Source organism: Gambusia affinis, linkage group LG15 (genome assembly GCF_019740435.1).
Source record: "Gambusia affinis linkage group LG15, SWU_Gaff_1.0, whole genome shotgun sequence".
Lineage (NCBI taxonomy): Eukaryota > Metazoa > Chordata > Actinopteri > Cyprinodontiformes > Poeciliidae > Gambusia > Gambusia affinis.
The window spans coordinates 23017868-23043808 of record NC_057882.1 but is presented as its reverse complement, the minus strand read 5'-3'; the positions used below and the strand labels follow the sequence as shown (position 1 = coordinate 23043808).

The 25941-nt window shown below is 38.7% G+C and overlaps 1 protein-coding gene across 9 annotated transcripts in view; it reads right to left on the bottom strand.

The window, feature by feature from the left end:
- Positions 1 to 4207: 4207 nt before the first annotated feature.
- ehbp1l1b (EH domain binding protein 1-like 1b) overlaps positions 4208 to 25941 on the bottom strand; it is a 30390-nt gene continuing 8656 nt past the window's right edge. Inside the window, exons 8-25 of one of the 9 annotated variants that reach the window (XM_044140185.1) lie at positions 24352 to 25017; positions 21693 to 21758; positions 21431 to 21589; positions 21076 to 21291; positions 20791 to 20947; positions 14534 to 14998; positions 8603 to 8816; positions 8368 to 8516; positions 8198 to 8246; positions 7582 to 7906; positions 7191 to 7255; positions 7069 to 7111; positions 6893 to 6942; positions 6512 to 6632; positions 6280 to 6379; positions 6141 to 6214; positions 5495 to 5609; positions 4208 to 5160 (exon numbers count right to left, since the gene is read on the bottom strand). In XM_044140185.1, coding sequence (XP_043996120.1) covers positions 5070 to 5160; positions 5495 to 5609; positions 6141 to 6214; positions 6280 to 6379; positions 6512 to 6632; positions 6893 to 6942; positions 7069 to 7111; positions 7191 to 7255; positions 7582 to 7906; positions 8198 to 8246; positions 8368 to 8516; positions 8603 to 8816; positions 14534 to 14998; positions 20791 to 20947; positions 21076 to 21291; positions 21431 to 21589; positions 21693 to 21758; positions 24352 to 25017 — 3125 coding nt within the window. In that variant the 3' untranslated portion in view covers positions 4208 to 5069. The remainder of the gene's footprint in view (positions 5161 to 5494; positions 5610 to 6140; positions 6215 to 6279; positions 6380 to 6511; positions 6633 to 6892; positions 6943 to 7068; positions 7112 to 7190; positions 7256 to 7581; positions 7907 to 8197; positions 8247 to 8367; positions 8517 to 8602; positions 8817 to 14533; positions 14999 to 20790; positions 20948 to 21075; positions 21292 to 21430; positions 21590 to 21692; positions 21759 to 24351; positions 25018 to 25941) is intronic. The other 8 variants (XM_044140186.1, XM_044140189.1, XM_044140187.1 and 5 more) reach the window with 8 other exon arrangements.

Sequence of the window (25941 nt, the reverse complement as noted above, 5' to 3'; positions counted from 1 at the left end):
TGAAGGAACTGACTGATCAGCTAAGAGCAATAGGTGCTATAATTGAAGAGGAAGATCAGATTGTAACACTCCTGGGTAGCTTACCACCAAGCTATGCTACGATTGTCACTGCTCTCGAAACTAAGATGGACAATTTGACATTGCAGTTTGTTCAGCAAGCATTAATCAATGAAGAGCAAAAAAGAGTCAATGTTAATGATGACTACAGTGCTGCTACATCAGGTGGTGCATCAGCCATGTCAACACAAATTCACAGAGAAATGCAGGACCATTCAAAAGTAGTGGGAGCTGAAAGACAGAGTTCATGGAGATGTTACAAGTGTGGCAAAGAAGGACACATAAAGCATAACTGTCCAAGCTGGAAAAAACGAATCAAAAATCACAAAGCCAAAAATGCAGTTTGTGAAAATGAAGAAGATCCCTCTGATAGTGCCTTTGTTGCAGAAAATGCAAATCTAACTGAAGGACCAGGACAAGATGTGTGGTTGATTGATTCTGGAGCATCAAAACACATGACCTGTGACAAAGAAATTCTTCAAAACTACCAGCAGTTTTCAGAAACACAGTCTGTAAAACTGGGTGATGGCAGGGTGGTGGAAGCTCAAGGATTTGGCATTGTTAAATTGAACATGACCTTCAAAATAAGTGATGCTAAACCTGCCACAATGTATGATGTGTTGTTCGTTCCAAAGTTGTCTGGAAATCTTTTTTCAGTGGGAGCTGCTACAAGAAAAGGAAATACAGTGCAGTTCAAAAAATCTCGGTGCTACATACGTGGCAAGGATGGAACTCTTCAAGGAATGGGAACACAAAGATCTGATGGACTGTATCAGTTGGATATTAAAGGATCTTCGCAGGTCTATCATAGTGCATCAAGTGCATCAGTAACAGCTAATCTGTGGCATCAGCGATTAGGTCACACTACCAAACTAAAGAAACTAGAAGATCTGGTGAATGGAGTGAAATTCTCTGCAGACAAAGAACTTCCTTTCTGTGAAGCCTGTGTGGAAGGCAAGCTCACAAGACAGCCATGTAAGGCAGTGGGAAAAATTCGTTCCAAACGTAAGCTGCAACTGATCCATAGTGATGTCTGTGGACCCATGCAGACTGAATCCATCGGTGGGTCAAAATACTTTGTAACATTTATTGATGACTTTTCTCGATGTTGTAAGGTTTACTTCATGAAACAAAAAAGTGAAGTCTTAAGCAAATTCAAGGAATTTGAGAGAACATTCTCCAATGAGTGTGGACACAAAGTTGCAAGACTGAGATCAGATAATGGTGGGGAGTACATTTCAAGTGAATTTCAAGAATATTTGAAGGCTCAAGGTATCCACCATGAGATGTCTGTACCTCATACACCTCAGCAAAATGGAGTTGCAGAAAGAAAAAACAGGACATTGGTTGAAGCAGCTAGAAGTATGTTGTCACATGCTAAACTACCAAAGATGTACTGGGCTGAAGCAGTAGCAACAGCAGCCTACATACAAAACAGATTGCCAACATCTGTTCTGAAGCAAGAGACACCCTACCAACGATGGTCTAGTAAAAAACCTGACATGAGCCATGTGAAAGTGTTTGGTTGTGTTGCTTATGCACATATTCCAGACACTGAAAGACGAAAACTTGACAAGAAAGCTGTAAAGCTCAGGTTTGTGGGATATGCAAACAATGCAAAAGGATATCGTCTGTTTGATGAAGAGAAAAGAAGAATTCTGATTCGAAAGGATGTCATCTTTAATGAATCGGACTTTGACTGGAAAGAGAAGGAGGAAATTTCCTGTCCAGAGAAAGAGGTGATTACCATCACAGAAGAAAAGGAAACAACTGATGATGACGTCACTGTTGATGAAACTATTAAAAGAGGAAGCAGAATCAGAAAGGCTCCAAAGAGATATGGATATGACGAGTTCGCAGATATGGTGACTGTTGATCATTGTGCTAATGTGTGTTCTGTCACAGAACCAATCACACTGAAAGAAGCATTAAAGGGTCCAAATGCAAAAGAATGGCAAGAAGCGGCTGATTTGGAATACCAGTCACTGGAAGAAAATGAAACATGGGATCTGGTGGAACTACCAAAGGACAAAGAGGTCATTGGGTCAAGATGGGTGTTCAAAGTCAAGCATCAAAGTGATGGAGAAGTGGAGCGATACAAGTGCAGACTTGTTGCCAAAGGTTACTCACAGCTCTATGGTGCTGACTACTATGAAACATTTTCACCTGTAGTACGTTTTGGCTCAATTCGTACGTTATTGTCCTTTGCCATCCAGAATAACCTACATGTACATCAAATGGATGTTGTCACTGCATTCTTAAATGGACACCTGGAGGAAGAAATATACATGGAACAACCTGAGGGATACATCAAACCAGGTCAGGAGCATCTTGTATGCAAACTAAAAAAATCAATCTACGGATTAAAACAGTCTCCTCGTTGTTGGAATAAAGAGTTCACAAAATTCATGATGGATCTTGGATTTAAGCAGAGCACCTCGGATCCTTGTGTGTTTGTGAGGTCATCACAAGAGCTGGAGATAATTGCAGTTTATGTAGATGATCTGATGCTGATTACAGAGTCAACTGAAAGCATGGATGTGTTAAAACTGACTCTCCAAGAGCGCTACAAAATGAAGGACTTGGGTGAACTGTCCTACATCCTCGGCATCTCAGTTATTCAAGACAAAGCAAAGAACTGCATTTTTCTTCACCAGAAACAGTACATTGAAAACATTCTTCAGAAATATGGGATGGATAAAGCAAATCCTGTTGCAACCCCTGCTGACATCAGTGTAAAACTGAAAAAGGATGATTCTGTCAGTAATCCTGTCAATCCAAGCACATATCAGTCTATGGTTGGAAGTCTACTGTATGCAGCAATGACAACAAGACCAGACATAGCACAAGCAGTGAGTGCAGTGTCAAAGTTCAATGCAAATCCAAATACTGCACATCTGACTGCTGTGAAGAGGATTCTTCGATACCTAAAGGGAACTGTTAACCTTGCTCTAAAGTATGACTGTTCAGGGAACAAAGATTTGACTGGTTTCTCTGATGCTGACTGGGCTGGAGATCAGGACGACCGGCGTTCAACAACAGACAACATATTTCTACTCAGTGGAGGAGCAGTGAGCTGGCTAAGCAAAAAACAACGGTTGCACTTTCAACAGCAGAAGCTGAGTATGTTGCTCTCAGTCAAGCAGCTCAAGAAGGTACCTGGCTGAGAAGATTACTGAATGATCTTGGAATGGTCACAAAGCCTACAGTGATTCTGGAGGACAACCAAGGAGCCATTGCAATAGCAAAGAATCCGGTGGACCATTCAAGAACCAAGCACATAGACATTCGTTACCATTACATTCGTGAATGTGTGCAGAATGGTGAAGTCAAGTTAGAATATTGTCCAACCGACGATATGAAGGCAGATATCTTGACAAAACCACTTGCAAGACAGAAGTTTGAGTATTTTAGAAGAAAGATTGGACTTTTTCCAATTTAAATCTGTGATAGAATGTCTTGCTTTGTAGTTTTTCATTATAAAGTAAACAATATTTTTTGTTGAGTACGGCAAGACAAAAAAGGTTAACTATAAACAGAAAAGGAATAATAAGTTAGTCTCGCAAGTTGAGTTAAAAGTTATTTCAGCACTATGTTGTGTCTTAATACCATTGTAAAAATTATTCTAAAGTAGATTCATTCCTGAATAATGGAACATATTCTAACACACTGATATCTTTTTGTAAGTAAATACCTCTATTGCACGCCTTGGGTTGCAGGTCTGCAATGGAACTAGCCTTCCTGTATTTGTGTGGTTGCTGCACACAGCTGCATCCTGTGTGGTAGATGCTGCTGTTCCATAAAGCTCCATAAAGGCGAGATGTTTGAGCTAATAAACCAAAAGTCATTTAAATGGATTGCCCTTCCTGAGCTGTGGATCTCTGCAGGGGCCTTGGGACTATCCAGTAATTATTCTCACCCAATCTATGTATGATGATTGTCTATTTTTTAAGTGACAGTTTTCATATTTTCCTAAATGAGATGGTTTGCACAAAGTTGAACATATTACAGTAATGTGAATTTCCTGTAGGCCAATTTTATTAATATTATCTATTTCTACAATCTGTGCTTTTATATTGATGTAGTTTGTAATACATTTATGTCTGAAGCATTGTGCTGTACCCCACAAAAAAGACTTCACACACATCTCTAGCTATTTTTCTTAAACTTTATTTTATTTGTCATTCATGAATAAAACAGTCATAAATATGGAAATCAGCATTTGAATGATAGGTACCGTTTTAACTGCACACTTCAAAAAACCATGCACGCATTCCTCCATCAAACTATGCAGAAATACCAAAACTTTTAAACTTACGCCAGTCAAGAAGATGGGAGCATCCAAAGAAGCTGCAGAAGACTTATATCACCAGGGTCCGATATTAAAAGAAACATTTTAAGATGTGTTACCACTTTGAGCGTCAATAACCATTCTGCACTGAAAACCTTGTGGAATTGAGTCCAGCTCGAATAATCACAAAATATACTAATTTCTGAAATGCTTTGACATCCTAACATTTTTATTTATTTATTTTTTTAACTATCAGAAAAGATAAAAGTGTTACCTGCAACAGAATATATCTCTTTGCATACTCGAATCCTGAGCAGATAGATTCTCGTAAAAGTTGGTGCATTTTGGCCAATAAATCGAAAAGTTTCTATTAAGGCACCGGAGACACACAACATAAAAAATAAGCAGAGGACCAGCTGGTGTCTGAATACTGAACAATGTCCAAAAAAATGTACACAACACATGAAAAACACCAGAAGTGCAATAAACGAATGAGAAAATGACACACATCTTAAATAAATAAAAAACAAATTAAAGAAACCAACATAATACTACTAAAACACACACAATACATTCAGACAGCAATTTCCAGCTTCAGGGAAATTCAGGCACTTGAAATCCTACAGATATCGTTGTAGTTTCGTTATTTTCTTATCATTCAAGGGAAATACTTTTTGGGACTTTGGGATTCAATGACACCGGCAGTTTGTGCTTGTTCTTCTCACTGTAACACACATTTGTTGTCCTTATTGCTGTATTTTCTCCTCCTCATCTCCAAACCTCGCTCCAGCCGCTCGTCCTCCTCCTGAGCACTGCAAACACAAAACATCAGTTCAGGACAAACAATTTCTCATTAATCAGGGATTAAATCATAGAGATGACTGAGCTACAAAAAAGGAATGGATCTCTGGGTAAAAATGTGTAAATCCAAGTAAATTGATTATTTAATAAAAAAGTATTTCAAAGAAAAAAAACTTTTCAAAGTTCAATTTTAGAGAACCACAGAAAGCAGAACAGCCTTAGGATCAGTCTCCAAAAAAGCCAATTCTTTTTGTAAACCTGTTTACCTAAACTGTGGTCAATAATTGTGTCGAACGCTGCATGTTTGTTTGACTTTTTCTGGTCGTACTGAAAGCATCCACTCACCGTTTCTCCTTGTCATCGATGTCTCTGATGATCTCATCCCGCTGGTTAACCAGTGACACCAGCTCCTGGAGGAGCAGCTGCTCCCTCTGCTGCTGAGTGGATGTCTTCTGCCAGTCTGTGAAACATACCGCAAAATGCCAAATGGTTCTTCTTCATTAATGTTTTAGATATTTGAAAACAAGTTTAAGTCTGACAATTACTTTTACATGCTATTCTCTTTGATTTAATATGCCAAAGACGTTCCTCTTTCTGCAAGTTAAAAACTAAAATATGAACCATCTCCCACAACATTTCTGACAATCATAATTTGAAGAACCATTTTGTTACATTTTAAATTTAAAACATTTATTCAGTTGCCCTGCAGATTGTAGGTAGAAAGTCACACAGACTTTAGTAAATGCAGTGTTGATTACTGCAGGAGTTATGAGACACTTTTAAAGTAGAGATTGAAAACACTGTGGATTATGTTTCACCAATAATTTCACAAGACATTAGTTTTACATGTTCACAAATCAAAATTTAGTCAAAATTACAAATATAAGTTATGAATAACGTATTTTAAATGTGTACACATGTATTTGATCTTCTGTTTACCCTGAACTGACACAGATCCACTGATAAAATAAAACTTAAACCAAACACTGACCTTCTATAGCCATCATAACTCGTAGTTCTCTGGTGAGAAGCTCGAATCTCCTCTCCAGATCCTGTTCCTCTTGTCTGCAGAGCAGTCAGAAATTAGTGAAATGTAATAAACTCAAAATGCGTATTTTCAGTTCGCTTACAATAGCTCCAGGTTATCCTGTCGGCGTATCAGAGCGTTCTTCTTGTTGACCAAAGTGAACCATTCCTGGATCAGTCTCTCCTCTTCATCACGATCACTCCCTGCAAACAGAAGAGAACAATTTGTATATTCATGTAAGAGTTCTGGAAAATAAAACCTTTCCCTGCATTATGAAAAACAGAACATTGAATACTCCCACCTCTCTTAGAAAGATTTTTTAAAAATAAACCAACCTGTTTCCATGAGGCTTCGCAGTCGTCTCTCCACGACTGCTGCTCTGCTGTCGATGTGTTTCTGCTCTGTCTCCAGTGCCGCCAGTTCGCTCAAGACATACTGACTAGTGTCCTGCAGGTGCTGACCACAAGTCCCATCACACACACACATTTGCATGAATGTACACAACATGCAAACACACACAATTCAAAGAAACATAAAAATGAAAATGGCCCGGCAGCCATGAGGAGGAGAAGGGGAAGAGAGAAAAGTGAAGACAAGAAAAAGGACAGTCACATGTTAGAGGAAAGTCAGAATCACTGGAGAAAACAAACTGAATTTAATCTGCATTGGAGAGATTTATTGTGATTTTGTATAAAGAGCTGTTACGCAAAACTGACCATAGTTTCTTCTTGTTTAGGAGGCTGGATGTCAACTGCACTCTGCAGCTCTGCAAACAGAAACACAGAGGGCAGATTAAAGCTTGAGCAGCAAAGAAAAAAATAATCCAGTCAAAAGTGAGAAGAAATATCCAGCATTTTAGGTGCTTGCAAGACTCAGTCCAGATAATACCTACCTGCATTATTAGCATTTTCAGTAGGAGATGAAGCATCTTCATCCTGCAAATGCAAAATATAATACACTAAAAGACATCACATATTGTTTGAAGAGTTTTCATTTGATGACAAGAAGTGTAACCTGTTCAGATTTGGCAGCTTTGGTAACCGATCTTGGGGGTGGGACTGGGATTCTTGTTTCTTCCACTACAAAAAGATAATAAAAGCAATGAGATGTCTGATTCCTCCTCAAGAAAAAGCATTCATACTTTTTAGTCCTTTCCATAAACTTTGACAAAGTTTTTGAGATTCCAAGTTACACATGTTTAGATTTTATATAAGAAGATTTTATATAGATATAAGAAGTTAACTCTAATAGATCTTATGCAATAGGAAACAAACAAAGAGGCTTCTTTCCAAATTACTCAGCAAAAATTAAAGGAGCTGATAAGAACAGAAAGAAAACAAGGCGGCAGCCATCCTTAAAGAAGCAAAAACGAATAAGTAAAAGCTTGACAAAAGGAGAAATTTACCTTTAATAGTCCTTTTGGTTCTGGGTGGTGGCACCACCAAGGCACTGGTTCCTCCTTCCTCTAGACTCACACCTTCATTCAGCCTGGCCATGCAGAAGGCGGCGGCGTCAACGTTGGTGGGAGCGGGACCTGAAGGAGCGAGCCCATAACTGGACTGACTGCTGTTGTGCTCGATCTGCAGCACGCTCAGCTCCTGGTTGGTGAAATGTGAGCGGATTTGGCTGAGGTACGTCATAACGATGAGCCGGTCAGGGACGGACAGCAGAACCATGTCGGACGGTTCCAGCAGACGAGAGATCCCTAGAGCCTCAAAGCCATCGAACGCCTGAGATTAAATAACGGATAAAATGCTCAGTGTAACTGTCATTAATAATCAAAATAAAAAAGCTCTGCACATATCATAAAATTTAGTCTTGAATTTTATACATTTTGTCATGTTATGAGCTAATGTGAATTTTATTGCACATTCATCTTATAGATGTAAAAATCAGACAGATGTATTTATCTTCAGTTCAATTTCAAGCTTTAAATTTTCTTTGCTTTAGAGCAGATTCAAAAACTAACACACTAAGTGCAGCGGTTGCACAGAGGACTAAACAATCCACATCATTCTCACCTTCTTATTGTTTAACTTGATGTCATGAGGAAGCAAGCATTCAAAATCTCTGATGGGGTAAAAGCAGAAGCACAATAAAATTTATTTAAGACAGATTAAAGCCATTTAAACCATGAACTGTGCCTTCAAAGAAGATATTTAGCAAGAGTGATAGTGTAGAAATGCTTTACATTTTGTCTGGATGAAAGTGGTGCAGTATGGCACAGAAGGCCAGGCCGTTTCTCCAGGACGTGCTGAAGTTTGTGACCTTTACACCCTGGTAGTTGTTGGTGATGCTCTGACACCACTGGAGCAATGACTGACTAGAGTTCACAAGATCCTGGAGGAAAAGCACAATAAAAACAATTCAGTTTTAGTTATGGGATTATAAGATCTCTTTTGAGTGTCTCTTTCTGATCCAGTTACCTCAGTGTCATCCTTCCCATTGACCTCCTCTGTGACCACTGCAAATGGATCAGTGGTCCTGAGTTCGGGGGTTTCTTCCTCTGGTAATGTCGGAAGCCGAGAATTCTTGATCTCACACTGAAGTGAGGAAACGATGGTACTGGAGGTGTCTTTGGAATGAGATGATTGTTTCACCAGTCCACCGTCAGGTACATCTGTTGTTTTATGCTTTGATCTATTAGGCAACAAGACAAAAGACAGATAATGAATAGATGGGACAGAGATCTGAAAAAAAAAACTTGGCAAAAACAGGAAAATCCACCCACTGTAAGGAGATACAAGAGATACAAGCAAAAGACATGCAGGTGTGCAATGATGAAAAAGCTGAACAAGCTGATGAAGACAAATGAAGAATGATGGGAGTCTTAGACAATGTGAGGTAAAATTCATACAGTATTCTGATTTTTTTTTTTCTGACTTGGCATTATAGTTGCCTAAAGCCAGATATACACTATGAAATAAATAAATAAATAAATAAATAAATAAATAAATAAATAAATACACGAAAATGTGAAAAAATGTTTTAAAGTACACAGCATAAAGAACAAAATTGTTATCAGTCAAAAAAGTTACCAATCTGCACAAAAAAAGCATAAAAATAGGAATATACCAAGTTACTTCCACAAGTCAAAAGACAAAAATAAAATGTCTACTATTTTCTTTCCTTAATTTTAGGACAGTAAACAATTAATCTGTGGTACTGAAATGACTACAGTTAAAGTAAATTGTTGCAAAGTGCTGCAAATAGACACACTGGAAGACAACAAAAAGTCTCTCTAATCATCAGCTCCATATAATAGAGATGATTTCTTAGAGCAGCGCAGGGTTACAGACTTACGCTTCTTTCTCTACAAGTGGCTCTTCCATGTCATTTAGTCTTATTTCCTTCAGATCATTGGAGCAGGTAGTGATCGAGAGCTGACTGTGAGCAGTGATGTCAGTGGAGGGGTTTGAAGGAACTCCGTTCTCCACAACATCGCTGTCAATATCACCAGGAGTGGGAATGAGTCTTTTCATGGCTCGAGGCCCACTGACCGGAGATGTGTCGCCTGACATCTGTCGAATCTTAGCCAGTAAAAGTCTTTCCTCCTCTTGGAGCTGCTGCTCTTTGGACAGATTATTGGCTGAACTGGGTATCGTCTGGTTATCTTCAGACTTCAATTCAGGACTCCCATGTGAATTCACAGGCGTTCTTGTCTCATTCACCTTACTGATGCTTATGCCACTGGGTGGTTTAGATACCACCAAACGTTGAACAAATCCTGTTACATTTACATCAGAGTCAGTTTTAGTAAGTACTCCATCACTCCTTTTTTGCACTGATTGTTGGTCTGAAATTTGTTCTGTTGTTTCCTTCATGTGAGACATAAAGTAATGGTCAGGAGGCTGACTGTGAGGTTTATTTTGTTCTTTCACATCAAAGCTAATTCTAGAGCCTTGTTCAGTGGAGGGGGCTGATGCAGGCTTCAGGGCCACAGCGGGAGGCAGGTGGCCTGGGCTAAAGATAAAAAAAGGAGAATTCAAAGCTAAATTTACTGCCTGTGCCAGGTATGACTAACATAGCAAGCATTAATAGCATGCTTCGCCATATCCAAGCAGCAGAGGAGATGTTACTTTGATGCTCCCAAGTGAAAAAACACAAAACTTAAGAATCTTTCAAATGCTTTAGCTGTTTAACCCAGAAGTTGTTAGTTTAAAATGATCTTCAATGCTCCCAGAACATCAGTGGACCAAAGACATCCTTATAAAAATGCCAGCGTTTTGCTAATCTGCAGCATCAGTGACTAAAGCCATGCTAATCCACCTATTTAGCCATGCAAGGCTCACACAATAAATGCACCTCACAACATTAAAACCCACCATCAATAACAAAAATGTATGTTTGTAATTAATATTATATTAGCCTGTTTTATTAGCCTGTTTTGATGATGGAATCTAGCATCCTAGCTTCTGGACAACAATGTAGTGGTAATGCTGTGCAATTCATATATTCTACATGATGCTGTGGTGGATAAACATCCCACCACACTGGGTTGTGATGCAGACTACGACCCATTAGCATGTAGCCTAATGACCAGGGATTGCTAACTATGAAGTCTGTGTGCTGGTCTCTTCCAAACCCTACGACATCCTCTGTACAAGAGAAGCACAAATTTTGTTTTATAATGGATGTTTATGAGACGATAATAAATTATTTGTCAAGATTACATGTTTAGAATGCATGTAGACACCATTCTGTCATAAGAAAACTAACAGTGAACACCCAAATCCACAGTATCCAAAGAACATAAGTTAGTAAATGCTCTAGGAGATGGACTGTGTTACGAGGAAACATCCACAAATGCTTCAAACAGACTTCTCTCTGAACAACAGCAGGCAACAACAGCCAAGTAACTCACCCATTTCTGTTAGCATGTCTCCCTCCCTCACCCCTCACTCACCCTGCTTCTCCTTCCATATACAGCTCAGCCAGCCAGATGGAGCCCAGATCTTCCTGTCCCCTTTCATACTCTACTTCCTCTTCCTCCTCTTCTCGCAGCCACACTGGGATGGCATTGTGTTTAGGTTTGGATGGACCTTGCTTGACTGCTCTCAGAGTGGAACTGTGCTGTGCCTTTACATCAGTGCTCACAGAGTCTTTGGCTTTATTATCAATCATCCTACATGTAGAAACAGGGATGACTTTGCTGGCTGGTTTGGGGTCAGATTTGTGCTTCTCACTGCTTCCTTGTAGTCTCTCGTCATAGGCGATATCATCCAGCTCTGCCTCCTTCAGAGGCGGCCAAATGTTTGAAGGAGTTTTGTTTCCTTTTTCTTGGTTCTGAACAACTAAAATACCAGCAGGAGTTTTCACCTCTCTATTCTCCCATCCCTTCATGAGTTTTTCCATCTCTGTATTTTCTTCCTTATGTATTTTCTCATTTGTCTCACCAGCAAGTTTCCTCTGTTGCCCAAAACAAATGGTCTTCTTGTCTTCCTTCCCTTTTTCAATTCTAATTCTTTCATTTTCCAACTTTTTTCTGTTTTTCTTCTCTGCCTCTTCCCTTACCTTTTCCCTTTCTAACTTTTCTCTCTCCAGTATTTGATTTTGTATCTTCTCCATCTCTTCTCTCCTTATTCTTTCAATTTCTTTCCTCTCTTCCTCTTCTGTCCTTAGTCTCTCCCTCTCCTTTTTCTCCACCCTTTCTCTCTTTTGTCTTTCTCTTTCTTTATCTTGCTCTTCTCTTTGCAGTTTTTCCTTTTCTGTCTTCTCCATCTCTTCTCTTCTTTTTCTTTCCCTTTCTTTTCTCTCTGCCTCTTTTCTCCTTTGTCTTTCCCTTTCTTTTTTATCTGCCCTTTCTTTCTCTAGTCTTTCCATTTCTTTCTTCTCTACTTCTTCTCTCCTTAATCTTTCAATTTCTGTCTTCTCTGCCTCTTCTCTCTTTAGCCTTTCTTTTTCCTCCATCTCTAATCTTTTCAGTCTCTCCTTTTCCTTCTTCTCTTCTTCAAGTCTCTTTAATCTTTCCTTTTCAATCCTGTCTGCCTCTTCTCTCTCAAGTCTTTCTTTTTCTTGTCTTTCAGCTTCTTCCTCCGCTTCTTTCTCCCTTTCAGCGTTTCTACGGTTTTCCATTTCCTCTCTTTCTCGTCTCGCCGTCTCCAGTTCTCTCTGTTTCTCTTGTTCGCTGGCTGCCAGTCGCAGACTTGCCACCAGGCCCAGTCCGTGCGTCGTGTTTACTGCTCCCTGAGCTGATTCAGCCTTGGGGACCTCGTCTTTAACCATCATCTGCCTTTCTGCTGAGTCAGAGAAAGCCGCAGGAGGTAAAATGTCCACACCAGCAGAGCTTGGTGGCTCATTATCTGGCTCTGCGGTGCACCAGACTGCTGTATCTTCTTTCTGAAAAGATGAGTGTTCTTCTCTGTTTGTAGGTGTCTGTGGTTTATCTGCTGAAGGCTCCTGACTGGCACCATTTGATGCAGATGTGTGCAGCATGGAGGCCATTGTCTCATAGCTAAGAATCAAAATATGACAAGACAGGAAAACTATGAGGCACAGCTCACCCTGAAATGACCCAGCAACATGACCGCAGCTGAACTCGACAACAGAGAACCAGCCAAACATCATGCTTGATTAGTTTCCTTAGCAGACTTAGTTTTGGTGTACTTCCAAAAAATGCTGCTTAAGGAACCCAAAGGAAACATGGGTTTATTTTTAATAGAGAGAGCTGCTCTTTTGGTACAGCCAGAAAAAATCTAAATACTTTCCAAATGCTGTTCAAAGCTCCAATTCAAGAGGAAAATAACTAAATATGCAAGTTCTTTGCAACTAGTTGTCATTTAAGCTGCATTTTCTGAGCAGAATAAGTGAATTTAATAACAAAACCAATGTAAATCCATCACTAGCACCAATGAAGCGATGCACTGAGATTATCTCTTGTAGGTTTAGGAAAGCATATGGCATATTTCTGCATAAATATGATCAGATGTTTACAGAACATCACAACCGAGAGTAATTAATCTGTAGTTAATTTCAGTTTAGAATTAGATGACTTTTCGTAGAAATGTCAATATTAATTAGGCACAACTAGACTGCTTCCTCCTTTTGTCTTTGCTGTTTGTCTATGCAATGGGGAAATTCATGACAACCTTAAAAAAGCATTTGTATTCTCTCGAACTGTGGGGAAAAGATCACTGCTGGTGAGTGGACTACCTTTTGTGACTCTAAAATTTTGGCATCAGTTATGTGACAGCCAAAACGAGAAGTAGTTGTAGTAATTTGAGTTTTGCTTCAGCTCAAACTTTGGATTAACACACAATTTCAATTGGTTCCCGTCTGAAGTCAAATATTAAATGGAAATTAAATCATGCCTCACTTGACTTTTTTCCATTTTAAAAGTTCAGATGTTCCCAAACCTAAATGTTTACTACTTTTATGTCTGTCAGTGTGGTGGTACTTTCAGGTTGTACTTTTTATAAAAAGTTTGTAAAAAATTCAAGATGGTTTACTAAAGTAGACAATAATCCTGTTGCAGATGATATAGCAGTAAGAATAGATCTCACTTGAACTAACGTAAAATAAAACCATTTAAAATGTTATTTTCATTTCCAGTTTCCTTTGAACATTTTTTTCTACTCCTTTTTTCCCCAGTAGTGCTGTTAGCATAAAATACAGCATTCCCTGTTACAAAGAGGCTATGGTGTCTGAGATTTCCAAAAGATGTCAAACATTTCCAAATCTGGCATGTTTGAAGACAGGTAAAGGTTGAAAACTCAAAAAGAGTAAACAGAATCTTCTCAGTAATCTATTGAGGCTTCCTGCTGTCTGCTTCGAGTCTTGCTCTCTCTCTTTCTCGCACATCACTAATACTGAAAATAAAGTAAAGCTTTGCTACTTTATTTTAAGTCTGCAAATGTAAGTCAATTTGCAGACTTAAATTTGAACCAAGTTTGATGCTCTTAAAATTTGGTTTGGTTACCTTTTTTCATAACTGATCACGTTTAAAGAGAAATCTATTCAAAGACGCTTCAAAAACATTCAGTCACTATTGTTATTTCAGTCTGCAAAAACCAGCATTCAGTGGCACACCTCATCAGGTAATCTGACCGCAGCAGCAGGCAGACTCACCCTCGGTGCAACACCCCAAACATCGCTGACATGAAGCCAGCAGATGTCTCCTTCTGCTCTTCTGCAATACACACATCATCTTCTGCACCTTTCTGGGTGCTAACACACACATAAAAACAAACATACACACTTATTTTACTTTGCAGATAAAATTTCTTCACTTATGAATGCCTACAGGTAGTATGGAAAGAAGAGCTTCAGTTACTTGGTGTTGTTAGGCGGCAGCACAGTGGAATGATGTTAGTAAGTGCAGGTTCGCATCTGAATGCAAGCAACCATCACTGACTCACCCCCCTACTACAACCTCTTCCTCCTCCTTCACTGCAGGACTTTCAGTACTTCCCGCGCCTCTTCGTGCTTCTGTCTCGGCTGTGGTCTCCTCCATAGCTGCCCACAGTTTGTTCTCTTCATGGCAAAACGGCTCTTCGTTGATCACAAGGCTCTCCTGATCAGCAACTTTAGGCGGTTTCTCATCTACTTCTCCTTCCAGTTGTGATTTGTCTGGTGGCTGGATGTCATTCTCCTGCTGCAGCTCTCGTTCTGATTCTGGAAGCAACAAATCTGTCCTTTCTCTGACTGGTTTTGGGGAAGGTTCGGAAGGGGCTACTGGTTGCTCAAAAGGACTCTCAGGCTCTTTAGTCTCCTCTGGAACTGGTTTTGGTGATTCTAAATGTGTCTCTGGATCTTCTGCTGCTGTTGTTTGGTTCTGCTGTGTCATCAAAGTTTCCAACTTGGTAGATTCTCCAGAGGGTGAACTGCAACACAGAGAGAGCTAGGTGAATACTGATTCATATTTTATTTAAACTACGGTATTTATAAACCAAAGTTTCACACACTTAACAAACAAAAGATTGGCTGGGAGGATAAAGCAGAGAAGCGAGCACAAAGATATTCCCTTGTCAGTTCTTACCCTCTGGACAAAGGTTTTGCACCCTCCTCAGAAGAGATTTGTACAGTTGTATCTTTGCAACTGCCCCCTTCTAACACTTTCCATAGAGGAGTCTCTGCGTCAGACAGCCTCTGTGGAGGCAGTGCCAGCGTCAAGACCTCTAATGTCATTATTTTATTCAGATCCTCTGGGGGGCCTGATTGAATATCACATGGTGAATGAAGCGAGGCGGCTTCTTTCTTTTCTGAGGTATCAGGGTTTGACAGGGAGCATTCCACTACAGAGGGTTGCTTCAGACTGGAGTAAGCAAGGAAAATAAGAAAATAGTGAACAAAAGAGAAACAGGCAGAAAATGACAAAGATTGCAGCAAACACACAGATATGTCAGACATTTGAAAACAGAAGTTGATGCCTGGTAATAGAAGGTATGATGACTGAATATAGTTGTAAGGAGGAGCTGAAGAAATTAAAATGAACACAACATTCTTTCATTGGGGAAAAATGTCATACTTGGTTACCAAATGTTTATCCCATTAACAAAGTCAAGCTGTTTTTTTATTTTTTTATTTATAATATACTTTTTTCCCCTTTATTGTCAATTCTAAGAACTTTTCTTTTCCACTGTGGTATAAATACAATGTGACACAGAGGCTGTGAGATGTTATAGAAAACCAGGGCAAAGTAGAATAGGTTAAATATTTAACCTTGTTTTACTACTATTAAAAATTTTACTGGTGATGAGTTTCTTTTGTTCTGAAAATCTCATCTTTATGTTGTATTTAGGGTTCAGGTGATTGGAAGAGAAAGAGAGAAAGAAAACTTCATTCTTATTTTTAGTTAATAAAAGGAATCAGTCTTTCCAAACCCATCCCACAGAATTAATCAACAAAGAGTTAGCACAACACCACATGTAAGAAATGTCATGAAAAAGGAATAAGTCAGCTCAGTGACAAAATAAGAGAGAGTTTTAAATTATGAAGATAATTAATTTTACAAATAAAATCGTTAGATTTTATTGCAAGCACAGAAACAGACCACACAAAGCAGGAAACACCAGTTGGTCACAGCTCCACATCGTTATTGAAACTTACCGCTTTTCAAAAGCAGAGTTCGGTTCACTCAGTTTCTTTCTTTCTTCTGACTGAAGGGATATTTGTTCAGGCAGCTGTTTGGCTGTAATGCCGTCTTTCACCAGTGGAGGGAACCGTTGAGTTTGTGTTTCACCTTTGACATCCGTTTGGGATTTATTGAAACCAAGTGGAGAGGTGGTTTTCATCTTCTCCTTGTCCTCATCTGACTTGTTTTCCTCCAGAATGCTGAGTGGAGGGCTTCTCCTCTTCTCCTCCTCTTTTTTCTTTCTCATCTCTATCTCCTCCTTCTGCTGCAAAAGCTTCTTCTTATGCTCTTCGTTCTTTTTCTTTTCCTTTTCTTCGTTCTCCTCTTTCATTTTCTTTTCTGCTTCCAGCCTCCTTTGCTCCTCTTGCAGCTTCCTCTGGTTCTCTTCTTCTCTCTTCTTTCTCTCTTCTGCCTCATTCTGCATCTTTTCCTTCTCTCTCTGCTCTATCAGAAGCCTCTCTTTCTTCCTCTCTTCTTCTTCACTCCTTTTCACCTCTTCCTCCTTCTTATGTCTCTCTCTCCTCTCTCTCTCTTCTCTGAAAAGTCTCTCTTTTTCTTCCTGTTCTTTTTTTCTTTTCTCCTCTGCTTCTTTGACTCTTCTCTCTTCTTCTTTGTTTTTTCTCTCTTCCATTTCTTTGATTCTTTTGTCCTCTTCCTCTCTTCTCTTGCTCTCATCATCCAACCTCTTTTTTTCTTCATCCTTCTTTTTCTTCTCCTCTGCCTCTTTCAGTCTCTTCTCCTCTTTCTGCTTTCTTTCCTCCTCCTCATATCTCCTTTTCTCTGCTTTTTGTTTCTGCCTCTCTTCATCCTCTCTTATTTTCTGTTGTTTCTTCTCTTTTGCCTCTTTCAAATGTCTTTCCTCCATCTTCCTTGTCTTTTCCTCTTCCAAGAGTCTGATTTTCTCCTCCTCTTTCATCTTCTTCATAAATCTCTCTCTCTCTTGCCGTTTCTCTTCCTCCCTCTTCAGATTTTGTTTTTCAGCTTCTGACTCCAGAAGCTTCCTCTCCTGTTCTCTTTTCTTCTGTTCCTCTTCCTCCTTCATTTTTTCCTGTTTGTCTCTCTTGTCCTTCAGCAGTCTTTCCTCTTCAAGTTTCCTTTTCTCTCTCTCCCTCTTTGCATCCTCTTCCTCCTGCAGGAGCTTCCTCTTCTCCTCTTCCAGCAGCCTTTTCCGCTCTTCTTCATGTTTTCGCATCTCCTCCTCTTTCTGCTTCCAGTGCATCTCTTTTTCTTCTTCCTCCTCCTTCCTTCTCCTCTCCTCCTCTTTCTTTTGGATTTCTGACTGTTTCTCCTTCTTGGCTGCTCCCTCAAACTGTTCTGTCAGTGATGGCTTTTCATTTGTTTTACTTTCAAGACTGCAGAACAGATAAATAAAAAGGCTTAACTTTTGGGTTTTCTTTGTCAGCATCACCTCACATTCTGAAGTCCTGTGTTGAGGTGCATTGCAAAAGTATTCACACTCTGGGACTTTTTCACATTTTGCAAAGCTACAAACACAAACTTTAGTGTATTTCAAAGGGATTTTATGTGAAAGAGAAACACAAAACACTGGCAGGAAAATAGTTCATGAATTAATCATCGAATAGTTTTTATTAGATGATTTTTGTTTTGTAAAAAAATATGAAAATCATGTATCCTTTTCATTCCACTTCTTCATCATTCACCTTTTTTTGCTCGTTTTCCACGTGCAACCCCAGTAAAACACAGTAAAGTTTGTTTTTATTATGCGATCAAATTAAAAAGTGGTGATGGCTTTTGCAAAGCACTCTGTGTTTTTTTTTTGTGACATTGATCTTGTCATTAAAATTAAAAAAACTCACCCTGCAGGACACCTTTTGATTGTGTCACGCCTAGAGTTGTCCTCTTCCAGAAACAATCCCCCTGATTTCTGTTTCTGGTTAACTGATTTGTTCTCATTGTCACGTTCAGGTGTTTTTCTGGACAGTTTATCACTTACAACACTCTCACTGATTTGATTTCTCGATTCAGCTTTTTCCTCAACATCTGACTGCTTAGGTGTGATAAATGCAGCAACGACAGAGGTGGAGGACTGCTCAGAGGTGGAGCGCTCAGTGCAGGAAAAGGGCCAGGGAGGTGGCGGGGCTATGATCAGCTCTGAGCAGGGCTGAGCAGGACTGAGGACAGAGATATAAGCAATCAGACTCAACAGATGATTAGATGAGACTCCAAAACTTTGAGCATGAGGACATGCTGCAGAGCTGTTGGTTATCTTGAATACAGGGAGAAAAAGGGGATTGTTACAACAGGAAGTGAAGTGCAGCTGTTAGCGACCCGGAAGCTCCAAACCCACAAGCACACAAAGCAAACTGAGGTATTGAGAAACTGCAGGCAGACTTTTCTCAGAAGCCTTGATTTGTATCAGAAAGAGGAATCACTCAGGTTGGTTAGCTTGGGGCTGTTTGGATTTTTATGAGTGATGATAAAACTTGTCAAGAAAAATCCTGTCCTAACCTGTCCCATGTTTGTCACACCGTCTTTAGTCAATACACAAAACAAAAAATTAATCAAACAAACATGTTTTTCACTTTCTTCTGCTATTAAAATCTTTGTGAAAACAATGGCGCCACCAAAGGGTAATGGGGGCTTTTAACCCGAAGGTTTTATGAAATCCTTAGGGTTTCAGGAAACCCTAAGGATTTCATAAAAACTAAGGGTTTATAAAACTAAAGTTTTAAGTTTATGAAACTTAAAACTTGGTTTTAAGTTTCATAAATGCATTAAATCTATTCATTTTGCAGTCTTATGTTAAGAATATTTTATAAGAATATGAATGTGATAAAGGGAAGGGTTTATTGAGTTTCAACATTTATTTATTCATTTATTTGGTGCATGTCTTTTATTTTTGTACCTTTTATTTAAAAAGAAATATTAACTGCTGTATAACATTAAAGTCACACATTACAGTTAAGAGCAGTGAAAATAACTCCAGCAGCACATTGAGCCAAAGGTGATCTGAGCAAAACAAACCAAGCAGGGCATCACAGTCATGATGGGAATCCGATCGGATTTGTCCATCATGATGTTTTATCACTGTTAGTAGATTAGTAGTTGGCATGCAACAAAAAAGTCACTTTACATGCAGGGAGTTTAATTTGAGTGTAATGCTCTATGATAACTTTCATTTCAGTTCCAAAAGATTACAGAAATAAAATGCATGTACCTGAAAATAACTGAATCTTAAAGATTACCTGTCCACTCTGAAAGTATTGTCTTAGTTTTAAGTTTCATAAATGCAGTCTGTTTCCAAATCAATGATTAATCAAGTCAATTGATCATCATTTAAATACTGACAGTCCCCACAATTGCTTAAGGAAAATATGTTCCAAAAATGGTTCTAGAGTCACAAAACATTCATAGTTTTATTAACATGAGCCCATAAAAAATTAAATATTTTTCCAGAGATTCAGGAAGTTGTTAAACAATTATGTAGCATTACAGAAAACACATTAAAAACCATTAAAGAGGATTTAAAAAATGGTCTAAATGGATCACGTTACTCCACCACAGATATGTTGGGTAAATTATTGCCTTTTTGTAATAATTTACCAAAAGGCATGTATGATTGGACCACTGGATATGAAGGATAAATCAATATATTTATTGTCTAGGTCAATACTTTGTTGAAGCAATTAATAATAATGGAAGTTAAAATATGTTCAAAAACTTTCCAAAGACAACAGCCCTTCTCATGTTTTCCAGACAGAGTACCATGCTAATGTATTTCTAAACTTTATTTTATTTTGTCACATTACAACCACAAACAGGCTTGTATTGTGTTAGGATTTCTGGTAGCAGACCAACAAAATGCAGTACATAATTGGGGAGTAAAGGAAAAACAGTGCAGGATATTTAAAAGTTTTTACCAAAAAATGAATAAATAAAAAAATATAACCTGCATTTGAATTGAAGAAGTTTAAAAGCTGAAGTTGTCCAATAAGCCAAAGACCTCTCCAAAGTCTATGGCAAGCCGTAAAGATTCACAATGCAAGTGTAATAATCTGTTGACAGGGCAACTATTATTTATGCACCTCACAAAATCTGGAAGTAGCACTATAGATCAATTGCTGAAAAAAATATTCCATTTATCTTCTTTTCCAAAATGCATGGGAAATAAGAAATACCTGGAATCTGTGAGAATCAGTGGATGTTCTGCTTCCAGTCTATCCTAACTTTTGTCTTTTGCTAATAAGAAACTTTTGGAGTAAGGTGTATAAAAAAGTCGAGATATCCCAAAAGCTTTGAGGCTTTTGTTGCTTGTCAAAGTTTTAAAAACCATAAATCATTCCTTGCACTTCACAATTATGCATGACTTTAAATAACTTTGAGGTTGTAACATGAGAAAATATGAAGATTTTTAATACTTCCCCCAGGCTAGTTGTATCTTCTTTTAGCCTGAATACAGCATCATGTTCAATTTCTATCCACTTTCGTTTGAAGATCTGTTCACTGTTGACAGATTAATTTCCTCTGACCCGACAGTCTAAAAGAACCAAAGCAAGACTCTAAATTAAGCTCTGAACTCACCTGGTCTTTCCAGCTTTGCTCTCTCCGATAATCAGCTTTGGCTCTTCCAATGTTCTTCTGTTTGTGTCTGTCTGGTTACTGGTAGGAGACGTTTTGTCTTGGCTCATTGGGCTTACAGTTGTCTCTTTAGCTACCAGAGGGACAGAGAGTGATGAGCCTATAAAGACAGAATTCAAGGAAAAAATCATTAGAGTTAGACAAATAAGACTTGATGGATTTAAAATTATGCAAAGCCGATACAAATAAATAAATACATGAGACAGGTTTATTAAAAAGCTGGTGTACCTGTCTGACTAGAGCTGATTTGAGCAGAAGGAGGTGAAGAATGAGTAAAAGTGAGAGAGGAGGAGAAAAAAGTCGGGGAGGAAAAAAGTGTGGCAGAAAGAGCTGGTGTCTCTGGGTCACAGAGAGCATCGAGATCTGGACTAGTCAGCAGAGGGACGGGGGAAATGTTTCCAATGGGTGGAGCGGGGTCTGATGTAGGCCAAAGCCCCTGAGTAACTGACAGAAACAAAGAGTAAAGATAGAAAACATAGGAGGAAACAGAAAGAAAACTCATATGCAGAAGAACTAACAGAGGATGATGCAGAAGGAGGTAGAAAACATGTTGGAAGTGAGGTAGACCAAACACAACGGTTACCTGACTCTGAGCCAGAGGGCGGACATTTAGGCAGAGATGATGATGATGATGATGATGATGATGATGATGAAAGTGGAGAAGAATCGGTGGATAAAGGAGAGGGAGAGGTGGGGCGTGCAAAGGATTTCACAACCTGGGGTTTGAAAACGTGGGAACGGCCTGATGTGCAGAGGGGAAGAAGGCAAAAGAGGCAAGAGTAAAAATGAAATTTTATAGGGGTGAACCGGATAAGCAATACATCGAATACAGAGAAAGGACACACCAGAACTTGAAGCAGAATCATCTACGTTCTGAACCTCTTGGGGGCGCTGCTGGTACAGTGTTGGAGCTTAAAGGAGAGCAGAAAGAGGAGCAGTCAGAAAAAATTAATCAGAAACTTAAGACAAAAAGCAAAAAAGAAAATGGACGGAAAACAAACATGCAGTTTAGAAACCACAGATAAAACCTTTGCTTTTTTCAGATTTAGTGAAAACTTGTTCTGCTTTTTCATTATGTTTGCAAAGCTCTGATCTCTAAGATATTGTGTTCAGAAGTAGGAGAGACGCAGCCTTAGTTTCCTTCTGTTACTTGGCTTAATAAAACTCAAATCCTCTAAAAAGATAAAACTTTACACAGCATGTTAGCAAGTTCAGTCAAGATGAAGACCTCTTCTTCATTCTTCTTTATTTTTTTCCTCAGCTAATTTTGTAACCTAAGGTTAGAAAAACACAAATCAAAAGCTGCAACCAAAACCTCTCATTTAAAATATGATCCACTAGTCTGGACAGGTTAAGAGAAAATTCTGCTTATGGTGGTTCTCAAAGTTTAGTTACTGTTCAAAAATGTTCAGTGTTTGCTGCATTTTTTTTTATCAGTTAAAGGGATCTTCAGCATTCCAGTGAAAAAAAATCAAAATGTTAGACACAAACGATGTATTTTATTTGGGTTTCCTTAGCAGACTAAAGTAGCTCATATTTTAAGTGAAAAGAAAAGGATACAGGATTAAAAATTTTTTTACATGTACCCATAAATAAAATCTACTGGTGTTAATACATTTCAGAATTAATCTTAGTTAGAAAATAGAATCCTTCATACTGAGATTTAATCTCAGTGTAAATGCAGCAAATCTGATTCATGTTCTATTTCAATATGCGGATATATAGACATGTGCATTCTTGAATGTCTGTTATCCACCTATTTATTTTAAACTGCACTTTAGAGAGGATTCAAGCAGCTCAGTCACTCTGCTCAGGTTCCAGCAACAACAGGAACTCTTATTAATTTGTACTTCCTCCTGTATAAACTGCCTACTTTCCTTCTGCTTATTTCCACTTCACTGTGCAGATTATGTTTGCTGAATCTCATATTTTATTCCTGTCATTCATGCACATTTGTTTGACCTTATTTGCTTCCCGTTTGGCTTTCTCTGAATTATTTTTGCCTTATTACGCTTTAATGTTTATTTGACTTAGTGAATAATTAAAGTCTGTAGTTTTCCATCTCGCTGCCTTCGTTTAAATTTCCATTTGTTTTCTATTCATTTGCAACTTTCATGTAATGTTTCCTACTGAATGTCTTGTTTAGACTTTAGAAGACTTCAGAAGATGGACTTTGTGTTACTGGTTTTGAGTTGGAGTGTACAGATGTGTTGGTGCATGTTTACATGCATGCATGCATGCATGAGGATGAAAGCCATTATTTTAGGCCCGGATGCATCGGAGCTGTTTGTTTGGGATGAAAAGGTCATACAATAAGCAACTCAAATTAATTACAAAAAAAAATTAATCTGGTGCACAAATTTGGAAATAGGCTAAAGATACATACATATTTACCTTCTAATATTATGAGTGATGAATGTACATTGCCAAAAAAAAAAAACTTAATCTGAAAGTAAAGGTATGGAAGTTAGGTTTACATTAAGCTGCATGATCAACTGCACCTTCAAACTAATTTAATATTTATCCACTGCTGTATGTTTAAAAGTGATGCAGTTCCAAGAGAAGGAACCGTTTTCAACTAAGTATTTATTTTGTAAAGAAGAGTGGTCAAATGTCCAGCTAGAGTTTATATTAGAGGCTCAGCTACATAGTTTTCAATTTCTCTGCAACTTTTCAAAGGGCATTTAATGTGAGAGGATGTATGAATATACTTGAATCTAAAATACATTTGTAATCAAATATTAGTTTTCTTTTACTTTTTCAATTATTCCAGCCTTAAAAAAGAAAGTACAAATGCATCCTTATGTTATTATGAAAGCCACAAGTCACAAAAATGAGTCAGAGGTTTGAATTTTGACTGAAAACAAGATTATGAAAAAAATGAGTTCGAATAGATGCATTCACCGATAAAACATTTCAATATTAAACTTAATATTTTATCAATCATCATGCCCAGTCCACAAACAAACCCACCCCCGTAGTTAAAAGCATACATTTCCCAAGAACACCACACTAATAAAAAACATGCAGCTGAGAGAATGAGGCATGCCTGCACTGCAAAAACACAAAATTACTATCAAGTAATTTTGGTCTGTTTTCTAGTGCAAATATCTTATTACACTTGGAATAAGACAAAATTAACTTATAAGAAACTTTTTGGAAAGAAATGTGAGTTTGGTTTAAGTAAATAATTTCTTAATATTAATGAAAAAGTACTAGTTCCATAGACAGATTATTTCACTTATAACATGGGAAAAATGTCTTGTTTAAGTGAAATTATTTCCCAATATAAATACAACTTTTTCATCAAAATTAAGAAAAGATTGACTCAAAACAGGCTTCTCTTTCTTGCTGATAGGTTACTTGTCAGTAGGTTTTGTCTTATTTCAGGTGTACTGAGATATTTGCACTAAAGTGTTCTAAGATATTTGCACTAGAAACTAGATCAACATGAGTTTTGCACTTTTGCAGTGTGTTTGCCAGCCTGCCTCCTGTTAGCTTTACCTGGGCCTGACTGGAAGATTCTGGGCAGAGAAGGGGGCCGAGAGAGGGTCCAGGTGACAGGAGGCTGAACTGATTGATTCTCATGGGGCAGAGGGGGTTTTTGGAGGGAGGTAAATTTGGGAGCAGGAAGCTGGCAGGCTGCTGAGATTGGCTTATGGACCACAGCAGTGGATACAATGAGAGATGTGGTTGGAGAAGACATTGATGAGGATGTTATTGCTGTTTCAGGTGATGGTGATGAAGAATTTTGAAGCTTGAGAAGCTCTGAGGTCAGAGCTGGGGGTGTATTTGAGGTCAGAGGTGAAGAGGTTTCTGCAAAAGTTGGAGACGTATTACAGGAAGATTTGGAGGTTGCTGAATTTTCAGGGAGCGGAGAGGCAGAGGAGGGACTCTGAACTGGGGGAGGCTTTTCTGTGGCCTGCGTTTCAGGAGGACTAGTAGCAGAGTCACACACAGCAGTGTCTGAAAAGGCAGTGCTGGCCATTTTCATCCGCTTAGACCTGGGTGAAGGCTGAGGGGAGGGGCCAGGTGCAGGTTGGATGTCTGATTGGACAGGAGCAGCAGAGAATAGATGTCGGGAACGCCGGGGAGAGGGACGTGGAGCATTTGGCAGAGGAGGGCGAGAATGAAGAATGGAAGTGGAGCGATCAACATCACGCTCACCGGCTGGTTTAATAGACGGAAAAAACAGAGATGAAAGATGGGATGGGAATAAAGAGAATCTATGAAAAAGACAAAGAGGGTCGCGACTGCCGAAACATTGAAACAATGGTAGGATCACATGACTGTCAGTGGCGATACAGTCATGTGAATCACAAATTTTAAAGCATAACAAAATAAAGAACCCCTGTTGAAACTAAAGCTAGTATAAGAATGTTATCTGAGGATGCTTCCTGATAAATCTGATCCAATCGTAACTGTGTTGAATGCAAAAGGGAGAGTTAAATAACATTGGAAATCTCTTGAAACACTCAATGGTATTTTAAAATGAACCTCTGGTATTTGGTGGGTTTCTAAAAATGCATATAACTGTCCATTTTAATAGTTGAAATAGAAAATATACCTTTATTTGCATTGCATTACATCTTACATTTTAGCTACCGCAAAATCTAACGTCGATGGTCTTTCCTTGGACTACAGCCAATCAGTGCCAAGGAAAATGAAAGGCGCTCATGGATTGACTGCTTTGTAAATGTCAACCAATAGTGTTCCAGGTAGAAGCATGGCTAGATATTTAAGCTTCCCAATACTTTTAAAAATTGTCAGATTTTCCACAAATAATTCAGGATCAACTGAAATTTTTTTTTATTGGCGAATACTGAAACGGGAATCGACAGAGGACATTTTCCTGCAACTCTAAAAGGTTTCAAGATCTCAGTACTGTGGTTTCACATTGGCAAAGGCTGACAGAGCTGTTTTTATATGTCCCACAGCTAAATTGTTCATCCTAGCAGATGTACTTCAGAACAGTGACGGCTGGAGTCTGATGTGTTTAGTGTTTAAGTGAGAAGTATGTGGGTTTCAGCAGCAGAGCGAGTGACAGGACTGTGTGAAATACTGCGAGACAATCTGAGTGCTTTAGCAGCTGAT